This window comes from Engraulis encrasicolus, chromosome 8 (genome assembly GCF_034702125.1).
Source record: "Engraulis encrasicolus isolate BLACKSEA-1 chromosome 8, IST_EnEncr_1.0, whole genome shotgun sequence".
Classification (NCBI taxonomy): domain Eukaryota; kingdom Metazoa; phylum Chordata; class Actinopteri; order Clupeiformes; family Engraulidae; genus Engraulis; species Engraulis encrasicolus.
In genome coordinates this window covers 40,115,471-40,134,876 of record NC_085864.1, presented here as the reverse complement: position 1 = coordinate 40,134,876, position 19,406 = coordinate 40,115,471, and the positions used below count along the sequence as shown (strand labels likewise).

General features: G+C 43.1%; 1 protein-coding gene and 2 long non-coding RNA genes across 3 annotated transcripts; all 3 read left to right on the top strand.

The window, feature by feature from the left end:
- Nucleotides 1–233: 233 nt before the first annotated feature.
- LOC134454600 (uncharacterized) lies at nt 234–2,773 on the top strand. Its single transcript, XR_010035868.1, has 4 exons — nt 234–803; nt 1,069–1,180; nt 2,206–2,342; nt 2,707–2,773. It is a non-coding gene; the product is annotated as an uncharacterized LOC134454600 (long non-coding RNA).
- A 1-nt stretch (nt 2,774) lies between these two features.
- LOC134454601 (uncharacterized) lies at nt 2,775–3,127 on the top strand. Its single transcript, XR_010035869.1, has 2 exons — nt 2,775–2,821; nt 2,946–3,127. It is a non-coding gene; the product is annotated as an uncharacterized LOC134454601 (long non-coding RNA).
- A 13,750-nt stretch (nt 3,128–16,877) lies between these two features.
- On the top strand, nt 16,878–17,822 carry LOC134453869 (putative nuclease HARBI1). The gene has a single exon (XM_063204618.1). It carries the CDS (start codon nt 16,878–16,880, stop codon nt 17,820–17,822), a length of 945 nt encoding a protein of 314 aa, XP_063060688.1.
- The last annotated feature ends 1,584 nt before the right edge of the window (nt 17,823–19,406 follow it).

Genomic DNA, 19,406 nt, shown 5'->3' with positions numbered 1-19,406 from the left:
TGAAGTTATAGGGTTTATTCATTGTGGGACACTATTAGGACATCACAAAATGAATGGCATCATGAAGAAAGAGGAGTATGTGGAAAAAAATATTGAAACAACATCGTGAAACACTGCCACATTTCTTGCAAATCAGCAAATGGGTCTTCCTAAGTAGACAATGACCCAAAGCGTACCACTATATGATGGGAATGAGTATTTGTGTAATTGCTTTAAAGGTGGGGTAGGAGATGTTTTTCTGGAACATGTTTTACCATATCATCTGAAAAACCCCTCATGACGCCATAGCACCCATTAAAATAGAGTGTTTGGAAAAAAAACGAAATATTTTGGTCCAGTGTAGAGGGCGTAGTCAGAAGAAAACGGCAACCAATAGAAGTAATACTCATCATCACTTCTATTGGTTTCTGACACGTCCATCAACCACCAGCACTCACCCCTCCTCCCTGCGCGTTCATCGACTCGTGAACTTGACCGACCCCGCCCCCATCATTCATGCACACGCGACGAGGCTCATCATCACTCGGCTAGCAAGGTAACGAGAGTTAGCAGCAGGCTGAGCTACTTGGAAACTTTGCTGGCTTTTGCAGAGCTACAGGAAGAACTTTGGCTTTTGTTACACTGGACTAACCATGTCAGGATAACATAGTCCCTTGGATTATAGGCCTAGTCATTGGACTCGCAAGACCAGATTCCAACACTGGCTGACAATTGGAAATGGGACCTGACACTCTTGGACACAGATGTCGACTACGGCAGCGGCTTCAAACATAGGCTTTGGTGACCACATTTCTAATCGAGAGGTGAGGTAATATATTTGTCTGTATAATATTTTGTGAATTGGTTTAGGACACAGTGGTGTCTTTTTTTAAGCAAGTAGGCCTATCCATTGAGAGGGGTCAGAGGATTAGCTCAAGTTCCAACATATCTAGCTGCTACCTTAATCGCTTTATTTTTGGTGGTTTTTTTCCCCCCTGTGGCATTTATTCTGTGCGCATAAACACGTTTTCAGAATTGCTCTGTGTAACTCAGACGGTTAATCGCTACTCTTGTGTGTTTTGCTACTAGAATCTAGTTGTGCGAACGAGCGACAAACCAGCTGGGAGGATGGATGCACCTGTTCTCAATTCCCCTTCTCCACCCGCGTTCAGTAACTAAATACGGATTCACCCCGTAATAAGTAAGTAACCTACCATGTTTACACACACATTACTTTGACCAGCAAAGCCCATGTCTTTCTAGTGGTTTACAAAAATATATCGTTTACATGTTTTGCTTTGGGTATATACGTCTCTGTTGTATGACGATGGTAATACTGTAGCAAGCACAAGCACAACCTGTTCACCACTCCAGCATTGCAAAATAGATTGCCTTTGGGTTTTCAAATGTAACATGATTGTGGGTGTAGAACTAATGTTGTTAACTCGCTGATGTTGTTTTTGAGAAGACAGTAGTTTTGCATTTGATAAATACCACCTAATGACCATGACGGCTACACAGCAGATCTTTATTGTGATGGCTACACTGAATGATCACATGGAGATGCCGGTACATTATTTGTTTTTACCATGGTTATATAGAAATGTTCTGCTTTGTCCATTCCAATGTTGTGGTGTTTTCCATAGCTGTTCCTTGCTCCTGTATCACAACATATCAAGGCTGCCAAGTAAATGAAGGATGAATCACCACACACTGGTAGTTTATTTGCTGAACAATGCGTTTCGCTATTGCTTCATCAGGTTCACTCTCACATCAAGGCTGCCTTTGAGTTGTTAAAATGTTTTTCATGTTTGTGGGTGTAATTTCGTCCAGTTGCAGATACTACTATCCCTTTTGGAATGATCTGCCTTTGAGAAACAATGGTTCTATCTAACAAAAGCATATGAACAGATCCTGTAGTTGTAATTGATACACTAAATTATCATATTCCTATGTGTGCGCGCACACGCGCTATAGGTTTCAATTCAATACACTGGGACACTTTTCAGTCTTTGAGGTTGCTGGAATCAACACAGACTACCTCCATGCACCTAATCAGAACACTTTGCATGGTTTTTGTGTACTTGTCCCCTTTGTGTATTGCTGCTAATCTGTCTCTTTCTAGGTTCTGTTGGTTGCATGCAGATTGTGCCAGATGATTTATCTGTCTATGGTCTTAGCATGGGCTCTGTGCTAATATGCAATTTGTGATCTTTTTTCCCTCAGGTCAACCGCAGACAGGGTCCTTCCACAACCACATACTTATGCCAGTAAAAGCTACAGCTCTTCTCCGATCCAAGAAGCCTGGACTGCAGTCACCATCTCAACACACCAACCAAGAGAAATGCGGATGGCTCAATTCAGTATGTAGTTCTGCAAATATACTCAAAGGTCTTCACAGCCCCCCATGGTGCTGAATGCATTTACATTTATTTTTGTAAGGTAAAAACAATGCTGATTACAGATCATAACTTGGGCCATGAGTGAAATTTGAGGTAGCAGCCATCACCTGATGGTGAGAGGTGGTCCTAAGATCACAGAGAGAAGCAGGTTAAAATCCCATCCTTACCTCTCCCTACCTACATCTCCATCCACAGCTGAAGTGCACTTGAGCAAGGCACACAACTCCACTTTGCTCCTGGGACTGTAGCCAACACCCTGTAAAACCCTGCTGTGTAATTTTATGTAATGAAGCCCTAATATAGTATAACACATTGCTTGTTTCAGATATGGAAAATTGCACAATAAAAGTTCCAGGACGTGAAGGCTGCATACTGTGAACGTCAACCTTCAGGACTTTCTGCCCCAAGAGGGATGGCTGACGGCAGACACTCACAACCAGGTGAGCCCAGATAAAGGAGTTATTTTTGGTGTCCCTGCCCCAACAACCCAGGTTACTTACATTTAAAATGTCACTGGAGCTACTGTCAGATATGTGATTTCTAATTCTGTTTATCTTTTTACAGCACAGACGCCTCCAACCTCAGACTAGGCCCTTCACAGTTGCTGCACTTACCCACCTTCCCCGAGTTTTTGTGTGGTAATGACAACTGTAAATATAGTATAAAGTAATGTATCTAGTGTCATGTGTAATACATTGTTTAAATTGTCCATACATTTCAATGACAGTAAATATTGGTGGACACAATTTGACTGTGTGGCTTTTTTTAATTCATTCTCTGACTGAAAATGCATGGTTACATAATTTATATATTCCACAAGACTACAATCAGAAGATTATTTGACAGGTTGCATTTATTTTCTATGTATTAAAAAAAAACAAAGGTAACAAGACAAACATGGTTCCAAACAAAAAAGGTGAGATGTATAAATGTACAGATTAATGCTCCTACAGATAATGAAAAATAAACTCTGCACACTGCCGGTTTGTGTGTTTTATACCGTACTCTGTATAAACCTTTTATATTGCTCTAGTGGAGCAGGGTAACCCTGGGTATTGTACTGTGTATTACAACGTCAACCCTGTTCAAGTGCCCCATACTGTCTGTAGGCTGCATGCCTGAAGAGTCCGTTTCTCTCACCTAGTCCTACATCAGCCCAAAGTCTTCCATCAAAACTGAGAACACCACAGCATTTCCTTTCAATGTTCATGGGCATCTCCTTACAGATTGCGCAGAGGCGCCAGGTTGGTTGTGCTACTGGGCTGTGGCTGAGGACCAGATGTCATGTGCCAGGTCGAACATCAAACTGGGGTCACGGATCAGGGCACGCTGCAGTAACCGATGGGATTGCTTCAAATTCAATGATTGAATCAAGGCCTGCAAAGCAATAAATACGTTTTATGTAATGCATTTTCTATTTGATGATGGGGACTAAATAACTATTGACAATAAGACAGATATGGACATAAGCAATCATTATTGTGTGTATAAATAAAGATGTGCCAATTGTATGCATACAACGTTTTGCAGTCAATTTCTTACAAACTGGTGTTGTGCCAGGGGCACACAGATGTATGAAGTAGAAGGGCTTTTATGGATGTACTTGAACTACCACTGGTGTTGTGTACCTACAACCATGTCATATCACACTAGTACTCATAGGAGTAGAAATATTGTAATGGGTGTTATCACAACAGGTGTACTCGTGTTGCGATAGAGTACATCTGTTGTGATAACATCCATACAATACTTACACATCTGGAGGAATACAGCAGGACATATGTTATTGTGGGATGAATGTACATCCTTACAGTTAGCAGGGCGTCAATTCTGTTGGAGTCTTCCTAATCAATATCCCCGACCTCTGCTGCGTCTATCTTCCTCCTCCTCCATCTCTGGCCATCGGTCCTACTGGGCTGTTAGGTCGTTATGATTGTGATGGGCCAGGAAAGCTGGAGCTCTCGTCGTGGTCGTGGAAGGTCTAAAGCATATGAAAATATCGTCAGCCAAAACAATTTAATTAGCGTTGATCAGTTCGGTTGTTTTTCATTACTCCCTCTGTTCCTGTGTCTGCGCGTGCGGCAACCCAAGTGAAATATCCCCGTAAGATTCGTACATAACTGAGGTCCTTGCATAAAACGTATATATAAATACAATAGTAAAATGTATATTGCTGTACACATCTGTCAAAATAAATCCATGTCAGTACTGTAGCTACTGGCTACTGTCTAGGGATGACGGTATAGCATCTGTCATCAGTGTTAGGAAGTTAGAATGAGATAAGTAACATGTATCAAGTCAAGTTCAATAACTAATCTAGTATACATCTACTGTCATCAATATTTCTTGAAATGGCAACCATGACGGCCTGTGCGTTTATTGTGATGTTGAACATTCTTACCGTAGCCGGAGACAATGCCATGGCTGGAAGTTAGCTTGGCTAGTCGATTTGACGTGGCTTCTAGTTCTAGCCCCGCCTCGTGAGCTCTCGTGGGTTCCCGGGATAATCCGAACACTTGACAGACTGCATGCGCGTTCATGTGTTTTGAAGGCGTGGCTTTGAGGGGAGGGCTGAAGGGAGAGGCGGGCTGTGTATTTTCAAAAATATAGCTCGCTGGAACCGTTTTTCAAAGATCTCCTACTCCACCTTTAACTTTGAGTATACATTTCTGTATGCATAATCTCAGAGCATGTTTGAATACATTGAATCCGGCCCCGACTTCATACCAGCTTCTGATTTTGGCCCACTGTGCATTTGAGTTTGACACCCCTCTGTTCTACAGTGTATGTGCACTTCTTCTGTGGTAGAGAGCAATTGAAAATAAAAAAAAATGTTTACTTACCAGTTATAGTACTTGAGTGCAGTGATGATGGTTTCTTCATGGGTTTAAAGTCAGCTTTGTGGCCACCGAGGAAGACTGAAATAAATAAACACACACACACACACACACACACACACACGTTAAAATGCATGTTCTCTTACCCACATTTATGTAGCTTCGGCTTCAGAGACCGCAGAGGAGATGGGCAGATCAAGCCATCTGGAAAAACTCTTGGAGAAAAAAGACCAGGTAAAAGGGCATAGTTATAGGTTAATAAATGAACAAATAATTCAATTGCTGCTGTCACTAACAAATTATTGCTTTTTTTATGGGGGTGGCGTTCCAAAGGAAATCGCACATCTCAAATCACTTCTCAAGAAAGAGAGACTGAAATTCAGGCAGCACCGCCATCGGGCATCACTAAAAATTAAAAAAATGCAGCTAAGGTATGTGCATTCAAACTATACCCAACACTGTTGTATGGCATCTTGCACAAGTAAGAGCCATGCACAGTCTCAGCAGCCCGTACATTCTGCTATGACCACCTCATTACTCCCAAGTCAAACTATGAACTTGCATGTGATGTCTGTCCAAACAGCCTTGCACACCAAATGCGAGAAAGACCCAATCCCTCCCACTCCCTGCCAAAAAAGGCCCAAGAATTCCTGAAGGGGCAAATGGCTCTGTCCAGAGCCAAGCATCATGGGCAGAGGTATACCAAGGAGCAAAAAGTTATGTCTCTGCGCCTGTACCACCACAGCCCCCGGTGCTATGGGGAACTTAAGAAAACCTTTCAACTCCCATCAGCACGCACGCTGTCCCGCCATTTGATGGCTAGTCTTGGAAATTTTGAGGCAAGTATAATATGACTATTAAAACAGCAAAATCAAAATGGTGTTTGACGTGCCCCATCTGTTCAAGTCGGTCAGGAACAACAAGACCGAAAAGCTTGAGGAATACAGTAACAGTTGCTATGGGGGGGAGGGGCTTCGTGGAAGGGTCAATTAGCTAAATCAGCACTGGATAAAATTTGTGGTTGGTCGTTGTTATGTTTTTAGTAACACAGCCTAGTTAGCTCATTAGGTATAATGGAGTAACTGGTGTTGTAGCCATGTAATATTGCTGCTGATGTAATGACACCACATAAGAACTTTTACCTCTGCTATCAATCATACTATGAGCATCACCCAACCAGTATCTTCTTCATTATTCCACAGCCTGGGTTTCTCTTCGGGGTTTTGGGGAAGATCAAGGGGAAAACAAGTAGCATGACCCCAAAACAAAAGAAGTGTGCGCTCGTCCTGGACGAGATGTCCATCAAGCCACATGCTGACTACAGCATCAGGCTTGATGCCATTGAGGGCCTGTCTGATTCAGGGAAGCCAGCCAGCCAGGCAATGGTCTTCATGGTGCGGGGAATTTGTGGACGATGGAAGCAGGTGCGGAAGAAAAATATCTTAATTCTACCCAGTCAAATGATATGTAAATAATTCACAACATATGCGAACAAAGACCGTCAATACAGTTCCCTTCCTTTTTTTGTTAGCCCATTGCCTTCTTCCTCTCTGAAACAACAATGGCAAGTAATAACATCGCCAAGAAGCTGCAGGAGGCCGTCCAATTACTAGAGGGCGTTGGCCTTGAGGTTTGTTGTACAAAATCCCTTTGCTTTGTTGTAGTTATCTTGTCAGGCAGGTATTAAATTGGAGTGACAATATTGTGTTGCACTTTCAGGTTAAGTGTGTCATATGTGACCAGGGGCCCACAAATGTCCGGGCCATGAAGAACCTTGGGGCAACTTTGATGCTGCAGGAGGACGGTAGTCCTAAGAACTTACTGCACTTGGGGAACAGCAAAATTCCATTGTTGTTCGATGTGCCCCATCTTTTCAAGTCTGTCAGGAACAACTTGAAAAAACATCCGATCCACGTAATACAATAATGAAATTTACACAACATTTACAGCTGTAATAATGGAAATACAGCACAGTAAGCATGTGAAAATTAGCATTTGAAGTTATTCATGCATTAATGTCCATTACCTCAGATTGAAGGGCAAGAGGTCTCCTGGACACACATTAGGGAGTTTTACACGGAGGACCGAAAAAGCACCATCCGTATGGCCCCAAAGCTGACCGAAAAACACATAAACCTGCCACCCTTTGCGAACATGAGGGTAAAACTTGCAACCCAAGTTTTCTCTCATTCTGTAGCAGCTGGTGAGTAATCTTCATAACATGAAGAGAAAGAAAATTGGAATGTCCGATTATATCTGGAGATATTACAAGTTTTGAACACTGTGCAAGACTGCAAACGCAAGACTGTAGTTGTAAACAAAGTTAATTATTTGATTCATCTCCTTATAAAAGGCATGAAGACCATGGTGCTAAATGGCACCCTGCGGGAGGAGGCGCTTCACACGGCCAACTTTGTGGAGAAGTTGGACCGTTTATTTGACGTCCTTAACTCTAGGTAAAGCCACTACCAAAGATCAGAACTAACTTAAACTTTAAAGTAAAGTTGACGTTAGTGTTAGTATGGGATTTTTCCACACAAAGCCCTGTTTTTATGTTGTCTGGGAAGAGTTCGAGTGGTTGTGATGAAAATTTGGACATTTAGTGCACTCATCTTTACGCAGTAGTGCACAGAGCCTTCACAAATATAGCATTGGCCGTTTAGCCCCATTGACTCCCATTCATTTTTCACTTGTCTGCGTTCGCCCCCCGAGTTACAATGGGAGTGACCACGGTCCGCCATTACCATTGCTCTTCGAATCTAATTAGGTCATCATGGTCATGAGGTCATCATGGTATGTTTTAAGCCAGAAATAAGGCCCCACATGCAAAAAAAAAAAAAACATAGTTCCCCTTCATTGCATGTGGGGCCTTATTTCTGGCTTAAAACACACCAGTCTACTCACCCCTATTACTTTTTTTGTGATTTGTCCACTTCTTCAGATATTGTATCAAAAGATATTCTCTCAACAGTAGTGAATGGGGCATGTGAATACAGGCATTACATGACTCATTCCTCATTTTAAAACTGTGCTACAGTGGCAACAATTCCCATTATAATAATAATAATAATTGTATTTGTATAGCACTGTGTCATACAAGGCATGTAACTCAAAGTGCTTAACAAATGGGAAAAAACATTGTTAGAGATAGATTTAAAAGGAGAGGTATAGAGGAGAGGCAGAAAAAGCAGGAAGGCAGAGGAAGAAGAGATAGACAGAGAATGTAGAGTCATAAGGTCAACGTAGGTTAGGACCAGGATTCTTAGATGTGTAAGGTCCATAGTGGCTGGGCCTATCATAAGTCATAGATAGTCACACAGAGATTGGGCGCTCAGGTGCGGCCCCTGGTGGCATCAGGGGTGAGGAAAAACTCCCTTTCGCTTGAATCATAGTTTGTGAGGGGGAAAAAAAAAGCTCAGTGAGGTCTGAGAAAAAAGACCCCCTGTAGTCAGGAAGAAACCTCAGGCAGAGACCAGCGGCCACCTAGGGGAGCCCCCTGCCAGGGCTGGATTGCGAGTAGTAAGGGCGCTGCGGCGGCTGGGACACTATGACGCCTTGGTAGCTAGGAGTTGGCAAGGATGAAGAGGTGGGTCTTCAGCTGCTTCTTAAAGGAGTCGACGGAGGTGGCTGATCGGATCTCGATGGGGAGGGCGTTCCATCTCTTGGGCGCATAGCAGGCAAACGCGGCGTCGCCGATCTTCTTCTGCGGGGGGGTGGGGGTCCTTAGCAGCTTGGCATCAGTGGACCTGAGAGCTCGAGCAGGGGCATAAAAAGAAAGCATGTCTGAGATATAGCTAGGGGCAAGTCCATTTAATGCTTTAAATACTGTGAGCAGAATCTTAAAGTCGATTCTGTATGAGACAGGTAACCAGTGCAGGTCTGCCAAGACAGGAGAGATGTGCTCTCTCATTCTGGTTCTTGTTAGGATTCTTGCCGCAGAATTTTGAATGAGTTGCAATTTGTCAATTAATTTTTTTGGGAGACCAGAGAAGAGAGCATTGCAGTAGTCTATCCTACTGGTGACAAAGGCATGAATAAGTTTCTCAGCGTCTTGTCGGGGGGCCAAGCCGCGCACTTTGTTGACATTTCTAAGATGGAAAAAAGCAGATTTTGTTATCTTGTTGATGTGAGGCTCAAAGCTCAAATCCGAGTCTATGACCACACCTAGGCTAGTAACCTTATCTTTAATGTGTATGCTTAGGTCACCTAGGCTGGAGTGGAGTTTTGCACGTTTTTTTCTTAGGCCCAATGAGCAACACTTCAGTTTTATCTTCATTTAATTTTAGGAAGTTACTGTTCATCCAATCTGTAATGGCAGACATGCATTTAGTCAAGGCATGAATGGCAGTGGTTTGGCTAGGCTCGACAGAGATATATAGTTGAGTGTCATCGGCATAGCTATGAAAATCAACATTGTGCTCTCTGATGATGGAGCCCAGGGGCAACATATAGAGAGAGAAGAGGAGAGGGCCCAAGCAACTACCCTGAGCAACTCCAAAAGGCACATCATACTTGTTGGAGACGTATTCTCCGATGGTGACAAAAAACTGTCTTCCTGTAATATATGTTTTGAACCACTCTAAGACGTGACCGGACAAGCCTACCCAAGATTCAAGGCGGTCAATTAGTATGTTGTGGTCTATCGTGTCAAAGGCGGCACTGAGGTCGAGGAGGATAAGTGCTGAAACTTTGTTTGCGGCAGTGTTGAGCCTAAGATCACTTATTATTTTGGTTAGTGCTGTTTCGGTGCTATGGTTGGCTCTAAAGCCTGATTGGAATTTTTCCAAGATATCATTCCCAGCCAGATGTTGATTAAGCTGTTTAAATACAACATTGTCCAACATCTTACTTGTTACCTCATCTGAGTTCCCAGCAATGATATTCAAACTGCAAGGGGAGGCAAGAGCAAGTGTCATCATTGGTGATTGGCCTCCCCTTGCAGTGTTTCCCACAGAAATTTTGGAAACTATGGGGGCAACCAGGGTTTATTTTGTCCGGGGGGAGGGGGGTCTTCTCACACGGGCCTTTTTTTTTGGGGGGGGGGGGGGGTGTATTCTTGCAGCGTAAATGCAAAACGGCAAAACAATGACTACAGTATGACATTGGCGCATGGAGAAACTGTAGGCCTGGGCCTATATTTCAGCCATTTATATTTTGAGAAATAAGGCTACATAAGATTTTACCCATGACTTGTATAATAGTAGTACATTGTCATTGTCAAAAAATGCAGTACAGTGAATAATTTCTGTTTACAACACAGTTTCATTCGTCCCTCATGCAGGGGTCTGGGAAACAATAATAAAACAAAATAGGAGCAGAGATAAGAATTTAAGAGCACTGTGAAATTGTTAACGCATAGACAAAAAGGGTCTTAGAGGGTAGGCTATGCCTTTTCCCCCACACATATCTGTAGGCATACACATTCTACATGAGGGGTGCTGGTCACAGGGCCAGTTTTTTCCAAATTCCTCCCATTAAAAGGGCTGAACAACATATTACACATTTATGTCTATATTCACATTCATTACACATTAATTTCTATATGCAGCCCGATGTCTCCTCTGCTGTGTCAATGAAGGTCTGTCACCAAACTCATTACAACTGTAAAACAAAGCCTAGGGAGTGTTAGTAAACTCATCCCAACTGTCCCTTCTCTGAAGGTTTTTTATATTGCTCCCAAACCCAAGTAAACTACAACAACTTGACTAGGCGTTTGATCCCTGTCTTTCAAGCACTTGTGGTTCTCTCTATAGCAGGGGTGCCCAACCTTTGTTTAACCAAGATCTACTTTTGAAGTTGATGGTCTGCCGTGATCTACCAAGTCAAATTCAAGGATGTCAGTATGAAAATTTAAGACCACCATTTATTAATCACCATTATTATGAACAAAATGTTTTCAGTAGGCTACTATGGCCGTATCTTTTCAGTGTGTTTTTAAAGTGTGTTGAATAGCCTATCTTTACAAAGCAATGCAGCACTGATAGTATGCAGAGATAATTTCAGTCATACACAAGTCATAAACAACTGAAACAATTTCAAAATGATAAACATTTGGTATATAAAAGGCACATAGGCCCTATTTCTAAAATATGATGAAGCATTATCATGCCTTCAGTGGTATAGGCTACAAATTAAAAAGGGCTCAGAAATTCACCATTTGTTATGGGTAAATAGTAGGCGAGAGAGAGAGAGAGAGAGAGAGAGAGAGAGAGAGAGAGAGAGAGAGAGAGAGAGAGAGAGAGAGAGAGAGAGAGAGAGAGAGAGAGAGAGAGATGAGAGAACTCATTGGATTGGTTAACACCCCTGTTAAGTGTGACTTCTTCTATGAAGGTTTTTTTTTCAGCTCTCTGGGACAGTAGCACAGCAAAGGCTTTCTATTGTGAGTTTGGCCAATCGTTTTGTCCACAACTGAAGCAAGAAACAGCACAAATTGAAGTGAATTCCATACATGTCAACAACTAACATTTCCCTTACACGCGGCACGCGATGTAAACGCAGTTAGCGATGATGCATGCGACTAGCGATTTGGACGAAGATCCTCGCATATCGGCGTGTCATAACGCATCGTTGCGCACATGTTCTGTTACTCACCCGATGTTACACGTATGCACACATGAATCAACTGTAGGCCCTAATACCCTTACGGTCACTTCCTAATGCTTTCCCCTCATTCTGTGTTACCGTGGGACTACTTATCTAACCAATACAGAGTCTATAGGATATATTTACTCCAGGAGGAAAATGCGAAGGAAATTCAAAATCGTAATTCAAATCGTTTTTAACAAAAACGGATATCGTTAAAAAAAAAAAAAAAGTAAAAAAAAAAAATTTTTTTTTTTTTTTTTTTTTACATTTTCGTAAACTATGGCGGCCAAATTTAAACTATGGCGGGCCGCCATAGTTTCCTCAATGTATGGGAAACACTGCCTTGCAGTTTGAAAATTATTGCCGGGAACTCAGATGAGGTGGTAAGATATTCTGTCTAAAATGTGAACTGCTACCACTGTAGAACAGTTTTAAAGTGAGTAATGAGTCATTTAATGCCTGTATTCACGTGCCCCATTAACTACTGTTGAGAGGATATCATTTGACATCTCAAGAAGTGGACCAATCACAAAAAAGTAATAAGGGTGAGTACAGTGGTATGTTTTAAGCCAGAAATAAGGCCCCACATGCAAAAAAAATATTTTCCCTTTAAATAGTGCAAACACTCAATGTTTGTGTTTCTAATCCCTTACATGTTGACACCAGGATGAACATTGTAACATTTCCACCCTTTTTTTGCTTTGGTTATCATGTTGTGTGTATGGAAAACAGACTGTACATCATGTACGACTTATTCTAAAATTTTAATTTGATTTGGCAGGAGCCTACAGGACAAAAAGTACTGGAGACGACCTATAACTGGGAACTCCAGTAGGCTTGACTACCTCCAGAGCTGCTTGGGGTGGCTGAAAACTTGGAACTTTGCGTAAGTTACTTAAGAAATTAACTAAAACCACACATTTATTAGTAATAGAACTTAAGCCAGTTTAAGCGCTTAAAATATTGCTCCTCTGCAGATCTCACAGGACACCACCACCTTGCCATGCCGGTCTGATGGCCAGCATTCACAGCGTCCTGCAGCTACACAAGGAGCTCCGGAGTGAGGGCATAACCGTATTATGCACCTCAAAATTAAACCAGGACTGCCTGGAGGTACGCAACATAACGTTCATTCCACCAACAATAAAATATCCTACATCCTACTTATCCAGTGCCCAATGTTACTGAGTACACCCCATTGAAAAACAACATTTTGGAACATATTTCAATAACTACACAAGTTATTTCCAATATGTGCAGAGATTGAGTTTAACAACATCTGTTGAGCTTACAACAGGAAAGGTTGATTGCATCAAATCTTTCCCATTGTTACAAAATTATGGAGGTGCAAAATGAGTACACCCCCAATGTAAAAACTCCATTGACTATCTGCTTCGGTAATCTCAGTACATGTTGACATGCGTGTTATATGCTTGACCATCATATCGTAACGTAATGCAATGCAATTCATACCTGACCTCCTTTGCAGAACCTTTTCTCAGTAATCAGAGGGAAAGGGGGGCATCGTTTTCACCCGACAGCCCGGGAATTTGCCTCAGCTCTCAAAAGTGCGTGTGTCGCAGGCCTGGTTGATGCTGAGGGAAGTGGCACGAACTGCCTGCCTGACGGCTCAACAGTCCTGGTGACCAGCGAGGGAGGAAGAGGCACACTTCAGGTTAGACCGATACAACAAAAAAAAGACTGAAACGGCAAAAACACTTATAAAATCAATGGTCAATGCCATCTCACCAGTAGCCATAGTTCCCCAGTGTAATCAAGATTTTGTTTAAATCAAACTCCAATGTAACCCAACTACGCTCGTCTTTTTTCAGTTACTGTTCTTTTTTTTAATCGAATTTTAATGCACCAGACAAAGACACATCCTTGAAAGAATGACTGCATTTGCAATGTGTTTCACTCCTCTAGAACATCACTCCAGCATCAAACCAGCTACCTACCCAGGCTCCCGAGGAGGTAATGACATGTTTCATGAAATCAAAAAATATGACTAGTTGGGGGCAGGCAAATTATCTACAGTTATGCATTGAATTTTGTGTGTATTTGGAAATCACAGGGCGTCAATGAGGAACTACGGGAAGGGGAGGAGGAAGCCCTCAACTATGTGGCCGGCTGGGTATGCCAAAAGGTGAAGGAGGACCCCGAACTCAGGCAGTGCAGTGAATGCGAGCGTGTGCTCACAAAGCACAATGATGCAGAACATTCATACAGCACTGCCATGAGGGAGGGATCCTTCCTAAGGCAGAAGCAATATTCTTCAACTGCAGGCCTGTGCAACCCCTCAGACGTGCTCGGGTTGGCTATAAAAAAATCTGAGGTGGCCATCAAGAGAGCCCTGCCACGGGTCTGGGGATCAAGGGGCATCACAAGAGCCCTTCAGGACCTCTTAAAACATGAGGGGGCATTTGAACAGATCTTAGAAGCCCACCCTACACATGGAAAGAAAATCGAAAGAGTGGCCTCCAAAAAATTTATCATGTGTAGGATGGGAGCCGCAATTAAGAGGATGAATGAGGATGTGGGGGGAGGGAAGAGGCAAAAAGAAAAGACGGCAAGGAAGTTGGCGTGCCTGAACACTATCCCTAATGTTTGCTGACGTTAGAAAATTAACTAAAAATAATCAAATGTGTGTGAGTGACTGTGTGTGTGTGTGAGAGAGAAACGTAAAACGAATGAATGGGACAATAACGTCAGCAATTAAATAAATTCCTATTATTGATAACATTTTGTTGTTGTTGTTTGATGGTTATTTCATGGTTGAACAGGTCAAATTAGGACACCACCTCTCATTTAATGTTGTGTGCCATTCAAAGGGAGAGTTAAAATTTTGTTGTACCTTGTTAATGACAATAAAGGCTATGTTATGTTAGTAATAATTCAAATACAGCTGCGCTATGACGGAGGGGTTTGGTGTGGTATAGACAGTTTTACAATACAGTAACTTTGGGTGCAATACTACATTTTGAGCCATGTAATCTGGAATATATAGGGGAATACATTTTAAGAGTAAAGTTCTCAACATCGTGAACTATGAACCCAATTACACAGCTATGCATTAAAATATTAGGCTTAGGTTTCCCAGTGGAGTTGGGCAGTGAATACATAGCTTTTGAAAAGGAAAGCAGTAGGATATTTTGGACATCAACAAGTCAAATAAATATCATGAGTTGTCAAGGGCCCCATATAATTATGTGCATAAAGACAAGCTAGGCAGACAGGCCGATTTAAGAAGCGTCGAACAACAACACAATCAGAACCCAAATATATAGTACTACGTACCGATTAAGCCTAATTTTGAAATACACACTCCAGTAAATACCACACGTGCTGTAGCGGACCGGTAGCTTTCTCTAGAGCTAGCGCTACCTTACGCAAACCATTCCCTCAATTCCCAAAAAAGACAATCGTGTCTATCGTAAGGGGGACATAAGTTATATAAGTGGATACATTTAACATTTATTTTCTCGAAAAACACGTACCTTTTCGTCCTTAGGATGAACATCAGGATTCAGGACCGTTGCCTTAGTTCTAGACGCCGAACACATGATTATCAGCTGTCGATGAACGTCGTCAACCGACCGTTGTTTAGCAGATAGATTTGAACAGTCGTAAAATCCTTTGATCACGCGTGCGTCGATGTGGCCAGATGATTGGATCAGTGACAGCGCAGCTCAGTAGGCAATTGGCTCGTGGAACCGGAAAGGCGGGATATGTGCGGGCAGATGCCATATTTGCGTTACGAATCGTTACCATTCATTTTCAATGGGTGCTCTCATGAGTGGATCTTCTCCCTATAAGAAAACGTTCTCTGCTGCGTTCAGTGAGAAATGAATCTGCGAGACCATAACAACACAGGACATGGAAACGTGTGAATTTGTTTCTTGTGGCTCGTCTTTGGTGGACAAAAATAAAATGGATTACTATGAAGTATCACTTTGGTGAACCATTTTGCGGACGTAGTTGGAAGCCGGAAGCTAAGAGAGGTAGGTGCGCCACTTTTGAAAACTCCTGTTGTATCGTACCTGTGCTACCTAATGGAACTGTGAACCACTAGATCGCGACTTCTATGGAGCCACACACTGCGGCCAAAGCGTTCAAAAGGGTTTTAATGCACGCTAGGAGCTTTAAAACAGGTCATATACGTGCCCTACAGGCCAGGGTTGAACCGAAAACAGCGCAATTGCACAACTTTGAGCAGCACGCATGAAAATTTCTCGCGGTTTCCCCTTTCATCCTTTTCCCTGGGTCCACCCAAGATGGGATATGAATCCAAACTGGCCGGAATTGCCCTTTAACATTTCCAATCACTTATTGCATGAATGAATCACATACTAATCACTTATTGCATAAACAGCAGTTTTATTGCAGTAACAGATAACAAATAGACACAACCCGTAGAATCAATGAACTTTTAATAGAACAGGAATATAAAGTAACATGTATACATGAGGACAGACATGAATAGGTTTATACATTAAATAAGTTAATAAAAAAACGAACAAATAAACAACATTATAACAGACCAATCTACTCTTGCAGCCTGCTGCGGACCCGGAAACTCCAAGGCGCTATTACTAGATAAATGCAACAGTCCCTCTGCTGGCCCTTTACTTCGATGGCGTGAGTGAGGGGTCTGACACACCAAGGCGGTAAAGCGTCGCGGAACGGCCACGTTTTTTACCGGCGTCGGTGAAAATACATTGAAACCTATCTGTCCTTACACACCAACCGGCGGTAGTCGTGCGTCAGCGGCGCGGGAGCCGGCTCCGCGCCGCGCTGCATTTGGAAAATAGAACTCGAGCGTATTTTTCACGCCGGCGACCGGCGGTGTCTCATTCAAATGAATGGCAAAGTAGCATGCTAGCTTTGGCTGTGGCTAGGGTTTTGAATAGGACTGGCCGCGCACGCCGACGCTGTCAGTGTGCAAGGCAGAGAAAAGCACGCCGGCCAAAACTAAGCAGAAAGACCGCGTCCGTCCTGCGACCGTTCCGTTCCGCCTTGGTATGTTTTGGCCCTGACTTGAGGCCGGCTGAACAGGCGGTCCTTCCAGGCCCTGATGACTGCTATTGGCAGGGAGGCAGACCACAGGTGGGGCCCCGAGATTGAGGCCCTGGTCTTACTGTTCTGGTTGGCCTGTGGTGCTGCGTACAGGGTGTTGTCAAGATCCTTTGACATTCTTAGGACCACCGTGCACAGGATGGTGCATGCCACGAGCCAGCAAGTCATGGGCATTTTTGGGCAGGTCGTCCGCCACCCTACCCGGGAGGAGGTTGTGGGCATCAGCGCAGCCTTTACCCAACTGACGGGGACACAGATCTTCTGCAGGGTGGCGGGCAGCATAGACGGGTGCCACATCCGCGTGAAACCCCCAAAGGCGGATGAGGAGTGCTACAAAAACAGGAAACTGTTTCATGAAATTTTTCTACAGGCCGTTTGTGACCCCACTTTGAAATATCTGGACGTGTGCGTTGGATTTCCGGGCTCCGTCCACGATATGCAGGTTCTAAGGAACAGCCCGCTGTTCCACGAGAGGCAGTACCCTCCTCCAGGGTACTACTTGATCGGAGACGGCGGGTACGCCTGCCTGGAAAAACCGGTGGCCCTAATGACCACCTTCCGGATGCCGGTAAGGAATGCCATGGAAGCGGCGTACAATCGGCACCTCTCCAAGGCCCGGGTCGTGGTCGAGAGGTCATTTGGAGTACTAAAGGCAAGGTGGCGAGCAATTTTTCAGACAACGGTGGTGGTCAGCGTTTATTATGCACCAGAAATAATAACCTTCTGTACCATCCTTCACAACATCGCCCTGAGCCAGGGGGACATTTTGGAGCCCGTTGAGCCTGGGGAGGCAGATGAGCCAGATGAGGACCAGCCTGGGGATGACGAGCAGGAGGACGGCGCAGAGGAGGTGGAGGCTGGTACAGTGTCTGGGGCCCAGATGAGGTTCCGTATGGCAGAATCTTTCGGGCCTGCCCACCAGCATGACCACGGTTACATTTAACCCTTTTAATGCCAATGTTATTTTGGTGAAAATGCTCGATTTGGGCATCACATATTCAACAGGCTGTGGCTGGACAGGGGTAACAGATAGAGCCTAACTGTAAATTACAAAAATGTTGAGGAAGACCCAAAGTTTATTTTGGGAGTAAATATGCATACCTAATTAGCATATTATGACGTCATATGGGGCGGCCATTTTGAATTTTTAATTAGTAATGGAAAATATTGATAATTTTCAATAGATTTTCAATAGATTATTGAATTTATTTAGAAATATGTGGCATCCCATTACTGTGATGTTGTGCACATACATTATGGTCAAGTAAAAAAGTAGTTTTAAGCCTAACATATAGTAAATATTGTAACTAATATTGTAATAATAATATTATATTATATTAACTAGCAAGAAACGGAATAACTGGGAGGTTGTTGCCTGGAGTGCCAAAAGTGTTTGCATCTACCTGTGACTTTTTAGTCTGTGAAAACCTTTCTCAGACAGGGTAAGCACACATATTCAGTACACATATATGCCTATATAGCCTATTTTACTACACCTGTGACCTATATAGGCTACTGTAGGCCATTTGGATAAGGCGCAGGGGCAATGACCCCTGTATGCATAGGATCATCCTGGATGATCATCAGCATAGCTCAGTGAATGAATGTTACAGATTGTCACTTTTCACAGAACTAATGGGCACAGTGTCAAGATAATGGGCATAAAAAAGGCCTAATTTGTATCATGAGGTGTACCCTTGTGAAATCAGTTTCAGGAAAAGGGGTGGAGAGGCGGAGCAAATCAGCATCACCTCTCCTGTTATCTCAGCTCTATTGACTTATAAACTGCTTCTATTCATTTTGGTATCATAGGCTACTGTTAGGCATACAGACATGGATCGAAAGTACACACAGCCCAATTAGTCCGACGTTGTCACGTTATAGTAGGCCTATACTTTATAAGTAACACCTAAAGTCGGCTATCTGAAGGCGATCAGAAGCGGCACCATCTCCCCTCACGCATAGCGCAGCGCTTTCCTCTCCAGTCTCTCCGGTTACGCCCCCTCTTCCATGCTGCTTTAGTGACATGACAAACTCTAATAAAGACAGTCCAACCACGGCGACCAGCCCAGTTTTCAACAAGTCTAAAATATTCGTGTTATAGGGTATGCGTCTTCATTTCGCCGTGCGCAACGGTAAAAAAAACGCGGATATTTCCCCAAGCCATGTATCGAATTTCTACGGGATGTACAACGTCTAACAGGATAATCCATTATTTTTTTGTAGCAGTGGTTTTCCTTACGGTCTTTCATAGAGGGAAATGACATACGTTATCTTTATGTTTTAGCTTTTTTGCCTACTCCAGCTTAGGGGAAGACGCACGTCAAAGTTCACCACCAAGTGAAATATAGCCTATTTCGATGAACACATGATGACTGCAATCACTTTAGGGGCGACATATGGCATTGTATTGCATATAAAACGCACGACATAGAAATAGTGGTTGCCTATTTAGAGGTTTATTCAGTGAAATTACGCATATCGCCCTGTGGGTTTGGATGACAATAAACGCTTCTCGCATGTTCTA

Coding starts and splice junctions, on each gene's coding strand:
- LOC134453869 (XM_063204618.1), top strand. CDS start 16,878: ATGACTGCTATTGGCAGGGAGGCAGACCACAGGTGGGGCCCCGAGATT.